The following is a 13,676-nucleotide window of genomic DNA, read 5'->3' as shown; positions in this document are numbered from 1 at the left end:
ACAACAGAGCTGGAGAAGGACTCGGCATTGACACTGGGCAGGTTTTAGGGCAAACGCATTGTTTTGTTTTTGTTTTTTTATTGTTATTTTTTATTGGCCAATGTATTGTTTTTTAAAATTGCTCCCTTCTTTTTGTATACCCACCCCCTTCATTGACAAGTTAATAAGATATATATTCAAGAAATTAAAAACCTATTAAGATAGGATGAAATTTTGACCCATTGACAACTAATAAGGAGTCTTGAAGTAAGTGTTCCTATGTTGAGATAATTAAATCCCAGCATCCTCATATTCATTTGATATTTGTCATATGCACATAGCTAGATGGTATGTATAAAATGTCACTTAGCCTCCCTAACTTTAAATGCTCCCATGTCATGTTTTAAAAATGAAACCATTTCCTTTCTTTTCCTTTCTATGTGCCTCATGGGTTTCAGTCATTGTCTAGTCTGAGGGTCAGCAAACCAAGACCAGTGGACATCTGGCCTGCTATCGTCTATGTGAGGCCCTTGAGCTAAGAATAGATTTTAGGTTGCTAAGTAGTTGGGAAAAAAATCAAAAGAAGAACAATATTATGCAACATATAAAAATGATATTAACTTCAAATTTCAGTGTTTGTTAATAAAGTTTTATTGGAAATAGCCACACATAATCACCTACACATTGTGAGTGGCTGCTTTTGTCCTCTACCACAGAGCTGAGTAGTTGAGACAGAGATTGTAGGACCCACAAACCCTAAAATATTTACTATCTGGCCTTTTACAGGAAAAGTTTGCTGATTCCTGCTTTAGTCTGTTTGGAGTGTGAAGGGATTAAGAGATTCTTCTTGTTTTCCTTGGATGGAGGTTGAGTGGAGGGCAGGACATATATTAACTTACGTACACTTTTCCGTTTAGTTGGGTGGAGAGATCTGCCTTTTTCAACATTTGAAAAAATTCAACTAAGACTCAGGTCTGAAGTTTATTAAACGGCTCTGGTTCCACCTAATATGAAAGGGTAACAAGCCACCAAAAAAAGAAAAGCACAAGGAGTAACCAAGATGAGAGAGCTGCTACTGGCAGGAATTAAACATCTCATAAGGGATATTAATTTGGTTTATAATTTTTAATACTTTTTTATTGCTATCACATTCCTTTCCTACTTTATTTTGAGGTAGTTGCCCTCCTCTTTCACCCTCTTTAAATGGAAAAAAAATCCCTTTTAAAACACCTACCCTTGTATTCCCAGCAAATGTGTCCAAGATTTAATATTGGTTGTTTTGAGAATGATTTCAAATATGCATCACTTGAATGTAAGAGAAAAGAAGCCAACTTTTTTTTATAGTTCCTCATTATTTGACCACATGATTTTATACAAGATTCAATATTTCTTCAGATTTTTTGTGTGTGGGTGGGCAAGCTATAATTTTTAAACATTCAAATATTACAGTGAAGCTACCAGCAACATATTTCATACATTTGAATTTTGGGTTTTATTTTAATAAACTGCTGTAACACTAAGTTAAAAGGAGTCAGGAGGAAAAATTATTTTTGACAGCGTATATATGATAGCTTATTAAAATAAAGGGCATTTTTGGCATATAAGATAGAATGTTAATAGCTGTCTGAAAAACAATATATGAATTTCTGGATGTAGTCCATTCATCCTACCTAATTGCAATTTGGAGATTAAAAACACCACCAAGGCCAGGATTTTACTATCCTTGTGGCCCCTTTCCTAATGGCTATGATAGACCATCTTCAGTGAACTTCATAAACTGAACAGCTTCCTTATGCTCAGAAAGGAATACTGCACATTTCAAACAACATATCTGTTGAAGGGTAGACTTATTTGGCTCTAGGGAATGATACAAATTTTATGTGGTACCTTTTACCTATTCTTTTGCTCTTATCTTTACTTTGTTACTCTGAATGTTCACTTGATATAGGTAGGTCAGATATGTTCCCGTCCTGATGGTAAAGGGAATAGGGCACAGAGAAGTTGTAATTCCTCCACCCCCACTTCTACCCTTACACCCAAAGTCAAAATTGCATTTAGATGTCATTTTTCCTAAGTCCTGGTGTCTAATGCTTGAAGTAGATGACTTTCTTTGTAGGTACTCAGTAAATGATAGTATCTCTTGTATTGAGTTTGTTTAGCTGCATGACCTAAACAAGGGTAGAGATAATTTACTACAGATAATGGCTTCTTTTGACATATATATATAATGTATAAAATACTCCCCCCACACACATAATTAGAGCTTCCTTCTATCTGCCATCTTAGACTTATTGGTAAATTTTCACAGTCATAATAGCTCCCATCCTTTTATCACTAATTTTGCAGCAGATATTGTGCCAATATCTTTGCCTTTATTAGCCTCTGAATCTGCCCAACAACTCCAGGAGGTCGGGACTGATGTTACCTTTTTTTTTTTTTTTTTTTTTTTTAAATAGATGAGGATACTGAGATGAAGTGAATGAAGATTCTAGCCTTCTATCTACTAACAACTGCGCTCTTTGAGAGGCCATTATTTTCTCAACATAGTGTTTATTTCCTGCCTTTGGCTCTTCTTCTGAGTGTCATGCTCTGCACTTGACATAGTTGGATTTCATCCTATGCTAACTTGCTTAACCAATAAGGCAATCTTGTCTTACACCCATTCCAATGGGTGTTATACAGACTACTACCTCCATCTTTTGTTAACTTAGTCATGCTGGTTTTCTGCCTTATCGCTCAAATAGTTTAGTTGTAAGCATGAAACACTGATTTCTGAAACCTCTGAATCTGTCCTTTATCTTCTTTAGGGTGAAATATAACAATGCCACTAACGAGCTGTGTGTAACTAGAGCTTACTACAAAGAATACAGTTTTAGATTTTAGGTCATAGTTTTCATCAGTCCCTATTCTGGTGGTTTTACTGCAATTGTACATATTAGAAATACATGATTTTGTTAACATAAAGCTTAAAAACTTTACTTTGGGATATTTATACACCATCACAAGTTTTGAGAAGGAATGTTAAACAGCATTATTCAAAGTTGTTAGAGAAATCTAAAAATATTTAAACATTTTTATAAAACCTCATATTAAGTTGCACAATCTAGTACTTTCCATGTGAAAAAAATTTTTGCTAAAGGTCTAATTTCAAATATCTTTTGGAACAACCTACTGGCTTAATTTCTGTTCAAATTTTAGCACACACCAAGGAGAGAAACCTAGAGTTTTCCAGGATAGCCTCGATGCTCTTGGATTCTTGTAATTGCAATCTAACGACTAAATGCCCCAGCGGGTGTCTGCATCTGCCTTACTCTACATGGAGACACTGGTAGTCTGACAATGAAGGGCAGCTGAGGGTAACTGAGGAACAGTAAGCAGTCAAATTGCCAGCCTGGTGATCAAGAGATAACAGAAGTGGACTCCTCGGTGTGTGTCGGAAGTCCTCTCTACCTCATTGATTCCTTCCCTGTTTCTAATAAATGATTGCAATATATAGAATTCCATTTTTTTTCATAGTTGGGTTGAACAAGGTTTCATTTCTCTCTGCTTCCAATGCAAGGTTTTGATTTTTTTTGTTTGTACAGTGTGATTGGCTATGCTGAGATATTCAATTAAGAGATGGTTCTTGTCATCCAGGTTCTGCTGGAAAGATAAACAAGACTAGCTCTGCCAGGGTGCCAGGCGCTCAGAGAGCTGTGGGGCCAAAGCAGGGGAGATAACTGACTCAGGCTGTCGGTTCTATTGATTTGTGTAACTCCTTTTTCCATGACTTTGATCCTTTGCGGGAGTGTCCAAACTGTGGTGTCTCTGGGCCACACTGGAAGAAGTGTTTCTTGGGCCACACATTAAATACACAAACACTAATGAAAACTGATGGGCAAAATATAGTTTTTAAGCAAATTTATGATTTTGTGTCGGGCTGCATTCATAGCCATCCTGGGCCTCGTCCTTGGGCCTCAGGTTGGACGCCCCTGCTACAGAGCGTTGAGGCTCTCAGTGATTTTTCTTACTTTCACTCTTCCTGCTTCCAGGAAGCTTAATTTCCTAAAAATGTGGACTCCCCAGCTCACTCTGTACATATTTCAGAGTACTGCATTATTATATCATTGCCTGCTGGGTACCTTTCCTTTAATAGACTGAAGACCCTGAAGTGCTTTTCCCTCTGAACCTTTAGTTATCCATCACGATGCCTGGATCCCAGTGACTTTACCTGTCAAAACGAGGGAACAAACCAGCTATGCTCTTTTGTCTTGTTGCTCTGAGGTTCAAGAATCTTACTATAATCAGAGCAAGCCCTAATCTTGAACCTAACTTCCTTTGAACTAATCCTAATTGTTACTTAAATACTTAAAACCACAGGAAGTACAAATGCTTTATAATTTTACCTCTCTTTTTTGAAACTAAGTAACATATGAAGTGAATTTCTCCCCCTGCCCCCCCAGCAATCTAAGCCTGAGGACCTCCCCCCTCCAATATAGCCTCCAGTTTATTCAAGCCTCTCTCCTTGGGTCCACTGCACGCCATGTGAATTTTCATCATTGCTTTACTATAAATGGGGTTGTTATGGCCAGAACTCTACTTCTCCCTCTGTCTTTCTACAATCTGCTCAAGTTCCAGCTTCCATATAGTACATATAACCTGCCACATTTCAATATTTATATTCTCTACTATAATTGTGTTCTGTTTAGGTGTTTTCTATTTCTAAATAGGTGTTTAACTCTGGTCCTCCAATAAGATTTATGGCAACTGGCCAACCAACTTTTCTTTTTATAGTAAAGATATTTACAGTGCACATGTAAGCAATCTCAATCTTCAAATGAGTTTTTAAATATAAAGGAATTGAATTTTTAAGTAGTGCTCTTGTGAGTTCACTTGGCAAGCATTAGAACTCCACCATGTGTCCGGCTCTGTGTTAGAAACAAGGAATTTACAGATTGAAAACAAAATCAAGACAACCGTAATGGCAGAACAGGAACGAACCTGTCTTCCCTGCCTGTCATGCACCCAGCACATAGCTACTATGCCCTGCTACAGTGCCTGCTAAGTGCACATGGCTACCTCTCTTTGGCGTTTGCACCTCCAGGAGAGGGAATGGGTATTATGATTTTATGTTCTCAGGATCTGGCACAATGCTACATTTTTGGAGAATGTTTGGAATGAACCGTTGAACTGCACTACAGTATAATTTGAAAATGTTATAGTGGAGCCTGTATGGGTATTGTGGGGGGACAGCAGAAGGGGTACCAAGCCTATTTTTTTTTCTTGGCCAGAGTAAGCCCCTCTTGCCAAATGACAGTCCCGTCAGGATGCGTTTGGAGGCATTTTCACTTGGACGGTAATTTTACTCAAACCGATATTGGCAGTCCTCATTCCATGGACTGCATTTTTGAGGAGGCATGTAATTTAGAAGCATGTAAGTTGGCTAAATCAGGGTATTATATTTCTGAGCAAGGACTTAGAGCCCAGATTTTTATAGAAAAGATCTATGTTTAGTAAACTTTGATATACCTGTTTTCTTACACAGTATAAAATTTTCTAAGGTTTGCCAGCCTCTTAAATGATTCAATTGGTATTTTAAAACTCATTTATTTATAAAATTGACAGAGATTTTCCTAAACTGTAATACAGTGGCTATTTCTGAAAAGTAGGCCATTAAAATAAAGAAGGTATTTCTGTATTTTTTTTAAAGCCTCCTGTATTGTTTTGAATTTTTATTTATAATGAGACTTTTATATTAGAATGAGTTAACAGTTGATGAAGACCTCGATTATTTAAGGATAACAAGTTTCAGAAGTTTTGGACAGAGCAGCTATGGGCTGGAATGAGGAAGGAGAAGTGGGGGACTATGAGGCCCCACAAAGAGTGGTTTTCTTCAAAGCAGAAGAGGTAGTTTGGGGAGAAATGGCCGAAGAGGGCAGAGGGCTGTGGATGGACCGGAGCTGGTGACGAAGGTTTTCAGGTGCTGCAGTATGTGCTGATGTAGGTTGCCAGGGTAGATGGTTTATGCAGTTGCTAACTTAAAAAGCTTTCAGATCATAGGTGTCTGTGGTTAGCTGAGTTGTATCAGTTCAGACTGCTGAATGTCTAGGCTGTGGGCATTGTTTTTATGTTGTGGCAGCAAGTGACTGAGACCAGGAAGGTCAGCAGAGCTGCTGATTATGTTGGGACTTGGCACCAATCAACGCTTTTGTTTACATGCTGTACTGAATAAAAAATAATTTAGTGTTTTTCCTTATGATTTGAGTGAAAGGAAAGTGTCATTGAATATATGAAAACAAAGGATACTGTCAAGAGATGGCTAAATGATTGGGCAATTTGAAGGCTAAAGTATGTTCTGCTGTCAAATAAGGAGTGTGAATTCATGCCCCCAAATCTAGAAAAATCTGTGATGGGATAATGTTTCTTTATTAATTCTTGCCTTAAAATCAAAAGAATTTATTTTAGAATGTTAATAAAGTTTTATTTTCTGTAAATTCAAGTAGATCACGAATGTATATAGCAATAACTTTTTGCCTTTAATGCTTAAGCGCATTATAATTATAAAATGTTCATGTAATTCAGAAATATATAATTTTAACAGATTTCAAAATTCTACCACCCCTTTCCCAAATCAACTCCGTCAAGCTACTTCATCCACACATATACATGCATATATGGTTTTATTGTATCATCCTCTAAATAGCCTACAACTTGCCTTTTTCACTTAACTATATAGGTCTTCATGCTTATTCTCAGTCATTGCTTATAATTCAGCTCATGCTTTTGCATGGTTGTAGTATTCTATGATTTGAATGTATCGGATTTTTATTCTACTGAAATTTGAGGACAAACAATTAAACTTCCTTTTAGCAGGATTTATGCCTGAAGAAGTCCTAAGGGACTTTACAGAGAATGATAGGTATTTCAGAAATTCCACATTCTGTGAATTGGTTTTAGGGGCATGGAACAAAATGCAGAAAGGGAGTTACAGGTAACAGTAAAGGTCAGCAAAGCACCTTGTAAAATTAATTCCAAACGCTCTTTGGCTAAAAAGCTATTGGTGCAGGCCATGTTTAAAGAAAAATTAGACTTTCTAGATAACAATTGATTTATGAAGTGTATAGTCCTCTTTTTTAACTATAAATTCTTTGTTCTTTTCATCCCTTAGTTCTGTGTTATCTTTGGAATGTTTATCATTATTTCTTGGGAAATAATTCTGCTAACAGGAAAGGCTGCTTGCTTTAAAAAAAAAGTGCAGGAAAACCAACAATTTGTGGACATGCTGGTCATGTATTTTCACCAATAGACCACTGTTTTTGTTGAAATATATGTCATAGCATTTAAGACTACAAATGAACCTTTTACAGGGTGAGAAAGTGTTCTGTGCCCACCATCCCCCCCGAAAAGAGCAATGCTATAATTTGACTATAGACTTTTGCCCATAGTCGGTTTTCCAATTGTAAATATGGTGGCATTTTAGAAGTTGAATTAACTGCTTCCTGGCAGCCATTTACGATATGAAGACCTGAGGTCTAGAAACTGTCATTATTTATAATATAATTTAATGAAATGTGTGTATTTTTTAGCCTTTAATTCTACATTCTAGCTTTGTTTTCTCAATTTTCAAAATTTTAATATTCAGTGCTTTCACATTTTCATTACTATTTTCTATTCCATTATTGCTTTGCTTGCAGGAACTATATATTTTAAAGCTTTTCTGAATCATTTAAGCTCCAAATACAGTATTGGCACTCGGAGGCTTGTTAATTGAATAAAAGCAATGGCATGGAGTTTTCATAGAGCTTTACATGACATTAATTACCACAATTAGATATGTTTCAAATAATAATGTGCCATAATCTATTGAAATTGGTTTATTCCAATTAACCAATCCTCTAAACTTCTCTCCATACTTCTCTTTGAAGAGTAGTTTAGAGAATATTTATTTTGACCTGTGTAAGCCAGTTATCTCTGGCCCAGATGTTACTGGCTTATCAGGGAATCTGACCTAGAATACAAGATAAATTATTACTTTTTTTTTTAACATGGTGTTGTGTTGTTTAGTGGAAAAATAAATGTTTCTAATGCACTATTGTGCAGAGTACCTATTATGAGCCAGTCAATTCACATATATTATTGCAAGTTCTCAAAATAGCCTTGTAAAGTCAATGACGTCTCTGTTTTATACAGAAGGAAGTAGGGACTCAGGGAGGCATGTAGTTGTCCAGAGTCACAGAGCTGGTAAGTGCAGATCTGGGGTTCAAACCGAGGTGTAGTAGGCCTGAAAGCAGTTCCGTTTCACAACTGCTCCTATTAGTGGGTTATAGAAACAGGAGAACAGATCGAGGAAGCAATCTGTTTTGGGAGCTTTCAGATCCAATTTAGCCACTACTAGCTATATGACTTAATCTCTCTTAGTCTCAGGTTCTTTATTTGCAAAATAGGGATAGTACTACTGCCCATCTTGTAGGATTATTATGAGGACTAAATGGAAATGTATGTAAAGCCTTTGGCACATTGTTTGTTTTTTTTTAAGGCTTAAACTACCCCCTGCAAGTTAAGAAACCATTTTATGAAAGTAAATGCCAGCACTGACCAACATAAACAAAATTTTAATTTACTGTCCTGAAACAGAAGATACTGATTAGAGTATTCCCTTTGTGTTTCCCAGTGAAGGTCTTTTGAAGAGCAGAACAGATTTCAATCCCAGCAGCAATGTAATTTGTAGTGAGGGTGTTTTCTTTTTCTTTTAAATCCTTTTTAATCCCATTTGGAGTTGCAAAAATTTCTGCAGGGTCCCATGCTGCCTAGGGCCCTGGGTTGGAATTGTGTCTTAGTTTATTGATGTGGTGAGTTGTTGCAAGAGGTAGGAGTGAGTTAAGATGAGATGCATTAGGAAACAAATGACTTGAACACATATTTCTTTGACCACTACAATTTCAACTGAGTTGACCGATGAGTTTGTGAAAGTTTTATTTGCAAAACAAGTGCATTTCTTTGACTTAAATTTTGTCTTAAAAATTGTTTTTAGGATGCAGAATAGAAAACTGTGATTCTTGCTTCAGCAAAGACTTTTGTACCAAGTGCAAAGCAGGTTTTTATTTGCATAGAGGCCGTTGCTTTGATGAATGTCCAGATGGTTTTGCACCATTAGATGAAACCATGGAATGTGTGGGTGAGTAGTTTTTCGAGTAACTTTCAAACTGCAACTTTTAACACCTGTTTCTTGAGAAGGAAAAATGCATGCTGGGTATATTCAAATTAGCAACAAATTGGTTCTCTTGTTGTCAATTAGGATGAAAATTATTTAAGATTTTTGCTGACTTTCTGAGTTCTTTATGTATCGTGACACTGGGTAGTCTCCTACATACATCTTGTCACAAAATTTGCTAGCTGCAGTTGTTAGATTTTTTAAATGCTAATAATGTTTTGATCATGTGTATAATACATCCATTTATTAATTATTTTAATAAATTATTAGTACATGTTAGTGAAAAACATTTTACTTAAAAGAAAAACAAAATTTTCAAGCAGTATCATATAACTAATGAGTCTATCACTTTTGTTATATATATTAACTATGGCTCTTCTTAGCCATTTTTAAAAATCACTGTAAAGAAAATTTTTGTGTAAAATACATTTTGATAATTGCATGTTGCAAAGCACATTAAAACAATTTTACTAAGTTTAGGTAGCTAGGATGCATAATTTAATATGCATATATACCATTTCTGAATAATATGGAGAAATATACATTTTATAAATTTAATATTTTTTGAGTGTTTGGAACACTTAGGTTTTTATACTACTTGTTCACTGTCTTTATATGGTTTTGGTTTTTCTGCTCCCGTTGAAAAGGTGACAACCTGTCAGGACCCGCATTTTGATGAATGTGTGAAGCTATTCTTTGGTGTAATGGCATCTTCGCTGCTCATGTCCCTCCACTCCCATCCCTGAATTTCATTTGACATGTTAGACATCTGATAGGATGTGCAACAGAGCTATGTATTATAAGTGAGAATTTCCATCTCCTTGAAATGGAGACTTAAAATTGAGACTTTTTTTCCCGCAGAAATATTGCTAAAATAGTCTATAATTATATATTTGAAAGCTTGCAGAGAACACTTTTAAATAAGAGGTTTATGGAGAAATGTGTACTTATGTTCCTATTTATGTGTGAGTGAATATATTCATACAGGCAACACCCTATTAAATAAGAAAGTCAGTAGAAGAGCATATTGAGAATGTTGAGTTTGCCTTTGAAAGTCAAGACCCACGCCCCTTACAGCAGTCAGTGGAAACTCTTATGAAACCCTGAAATATAAACAAATTCAAATTGAGTCCTATGCATTCCCCTGAATACAACGTTTTTTTTCACTTGAACACAAATCTTAATTAGCTTTGAAAAATCTAACAGTAACCGTGATGGCTGCTAAGATGTGAAATGCAGAAGTAATGTGTACGGACTCTGAGGCTGAGTCTTGATCTGGTAGTATGAAGGGGCTTTTTAATGGGGAATTTGAGTGGAGGTTTATTGACCTATTTTTGTCCTTTTATTCCCCAACCTCACCCCAGGGGATTGGAGGGTAGCCTACTTTTCCACTATATGAATTTACAAAAGGCGATGCTAAAAGCTAGATATGTAATCTAGGAAAATAATACATTTTTCAAATATCTGATCACACTTGTTTACTTTTCAAACTATAATAATGTATAGCACCAATTTAGGGAGTAAGAAATATATACTGTGGTTTCCAGATCTATTGACAAAATTGAGATGATCAGAAAATGCAAAATAAACATCCTATCCTTTCCCCCCAAGTACTTATTTTCAAAATAAAAGTAACAGACTTTTGGATTCCTGTGGGGGCATTCAGAATTAGCCTGTAAAATTTTGTCTTCTTTCAGGATGAAAATGGTATCTTCTAATAGAGGTTTTAGCTATTGAATCTTTTAGAGATTATATATTTCAGTGTTTTTAGAATGGACCAGTCACATCTCTTCAAAAAATGAGCTAAGACAAATTGAAATTAATAGTTTTTAAATTACTATGTGTCAATTGTTGTAGATTGAAGTAACCCTATGATTCAAAGAATTTAAGTTCCTAAAAGGTGAATATAGATCTTTGTGGGCTGTACAACTTAATTTTTGGTATCTGAAGGTGGGGAGAGAATGAAACACTGCTATATAAATTTGATAACAATGGAGCAAATGGATACCAAATTTTTGTGTTTGTATTTTTTATCTTTATTTAGAAGGATGTGAAGTTGGTCATTGGAGTGAATGGGGAACTTGTAGCAGAAATAATCGCACATGTGGATTTAAATGGGGTCTGGAAACCAGAACACGGCAAATTGTTAAAAAGCCAGCAAAAGACACAATACCATGTCCAACCATCGCTGAATCCAGGAGATGTAAGATGGCCATGAGGCACTGTCCGGGAGGTGAGTTTGCATAATCACCACCGTGAGCTGCTTGCTTTCTGAATTTGTCTCTTCCCTAACCACCCTCCCTCCCACTGAGTATTTATCCATGAAAGGAATCTGATAATAACATTGGTCAGAGGGTAAAATTCCACATTGTACTTATTTAGAGATGGATGCTTAAATTGTGAAGAATAAAAGTGAGCATTTCATTTACTTTCACGATACCTTGATACCAGTTTAGAAGAGTACATTGCAAATGAGCTTGCTAGAAGTTTGTGTCTTTTTTTTTTTTTTTTTTGCTAACATACCATAAAAGTAGGTCTTAGGAAATCAGGCTTTTGCAGATGTTGCTCTGAGGGAAGCGGCCAACTTTCAGTTGAGAAGAGTTTAGATTAGAAAGGTTTATGGAATCTGTAAAATCATCTGCATCATTACTAGTTGAAGATGACAACTTAAAATAAACTTGCCCAAACACTGGGAGGAATAAACATTGTCTTAATGTTACCACAATTAGCCTGTTCTCTTTGTTTTGATAATAATTTGTAGAAAACAGCTACTGGTATGTGTGTGTTTATTCATGTCTTTGTAGTAATTGTGCTGATTTGCAGTAATTATTCTGTAATAACAGGATTAGGCTCATTTACAAATTAGGAGAAGGCATACATAGCTCAGGTGCTGGCTGAAGCTGAGTCAGTCTGTTTGAAATGTAGTTCTCAGCGCCCTCACCGTGGTTCTTTAAGCAAATCGCTTGTTACCGTTTATTTTATCACCGTGGATGCTACATTGCCAGAGATGAAGCTGGGTTTTTTCTAGTCCACAACATAGAAAAGCAAAAAAGAAAGTTGTATTTGGAAAATTGCCCCATAAAATAATCAAAACTTTTGTTTACCTTTATTTTTGCTGTTGGTGCATAGTTTTTCAGCTTTGTGATTATAGGCCAGAGAGAGAGAATATGTATCTGCTTAAAATGGATTTATATCCATATTGTGCTGCCTCATAGAGAATGTCTATGATCCGTGGAGGAAGACAAACTTTTAAGACTTGAGGACTCCAGCCGGCCTTTGAGAACTATTAGATCCAGATTCAGAAGCTACTATTAGGAAGGCAGCTTTTCCTCTTGAATTAGTTTTGCTTTGCTTTGCTGGGTCTTTGAAACAAAGTTTTTTTGGGTTTGCTTTTCACTAACAAGGATGGTTTTGTTCACTTAAACTGGGTATTTTTCAGTCAAAATATAAGAAAATATTTTCTTACAAAACTAATAAGCCACTTCTTGGATAGCTGAGAGCATTTAACCTGCAACCTTGTGCCTAAAAACAAACCTGATGTATTCAGGTATTGGAAATAAAGACTTCCTTTGTTGTATATTGTTTATATAACTACCCTCCCCCCATTTCTCTTCCAGCAATGTGGTCCCCCAATTGTGGTTTACGTTAATAGCAAAAATTAACCTGAAAATGCTCCTATAACAAACATGCTTATGTGTAACAAGAGTCAGAATATTCCCCTCCCCTCCCAAACTATTTTGACCTAGCCCCAGTCTTCCTTGAGAGTTTTGTAGATAACACCTAGATTGTTAACCTGTTTATTGCACTCATATTTTTTGTGCTACCAACAACAGTATACTGTGTTATACAGTATGACTTGCACTGTCAGCAAATTAAATTTTGCCAGAATAAATCCTGATGTATCATCTGCTAATATTCTCTTTTTGATAACCAGTAAGAACTCTGATTAACCGGTAATTTGTATTTGGGTTTTATCAAGTATTATTTATTAGGAGAAACTGGCTATTGTTCTAATCCCAAAATCTACATTTTCAGTTTAATAAATTCAATTTTTATATAACCTTTAAAGTTAGTAGGTCTGAAAGGTTATATGGAAATTCATTTTATTGTTCTAGAGAAAGGGAACTACAATAGAATTTGCTATAGAAATGGGAAAATTACTCTGCAATAAAATAACTTTTATTTAAAAATGTAAGAAATTAAAACTAGAAAATTAATTTAGGAACTTGAGCACCAACTGATAAAAATTGGCATAACTTCCAATGCAGTATCCCACCTTGCCTCAGGTGAGAGAGCAAAAAGTTCCTTTCTTCAGTAGGTCACGGTGATTAATGGAAGAATGGAGAAGAAAACCACTTCATCCCATTTTACATCTTGATTTGATTTCAGTGATCTGCTTTGACAAACCATGCAAAAATGTAAGTCGTAATCAGGTTGGGAATACAGGCATTTTTCAGATCTTTTCAACATATGTATGGATTTTTCTCCTGTTGGAGCCAATCTTAAC

The 13,676-nt window shown here is 35.7% G+C and overlaps 1 protein-coding gene across 3 annotated transcripts in view; it reads left to right on the top strand.

Moving 5' to 3' along the window:
- Positions 1–13,676, top strand: part of RSPO2 (R-spondin 2) — a 138,355-nt gene that overhangs the window by 76,392 nt on the left and 48,287 nt on the right. For 2 of the 3 annotated variants that reach the window (XM_054590072.1, XM_054590071.1), the window contains exons 3-4: positions 8,990–9,133; positions 11,214–11,402. In XM_054590072.1, the coding sequence (XP_054446047.1) occupies positions 8,990–9,133; positions 11,214–11,402 (333 nt within the window). The remainder of the gene's footprint in view (positions 1–8,989; positions 9,134–11,213; positions 11,403–13,676) is intronic. The other variant, XM_054590073.1, reaches the window with a different exon arrangement.

The sequence above is a fragment of the Pteronotus mesoamericanus genome, unplaced genomic scaffold (assembly GCF_021234165.1).
Source record: "Pteronotus mesoamericanus isolate MK-2021 breed Mesoamerican mustached bat unplaced genomic scaffold, CSHL_Meso_final scaffold_174, whole genome shotgun sequence".
Taxonomy (NCBI): Eukaryota; Metazoa; Chordata; class Mammalia; order Chiroptera; family Mormoopidae; genus Pteronotus; species Pteronotus mesoamericanus.
This window is presented reverse-complemented; position numbering and strand designations above follow the sequence as displayed.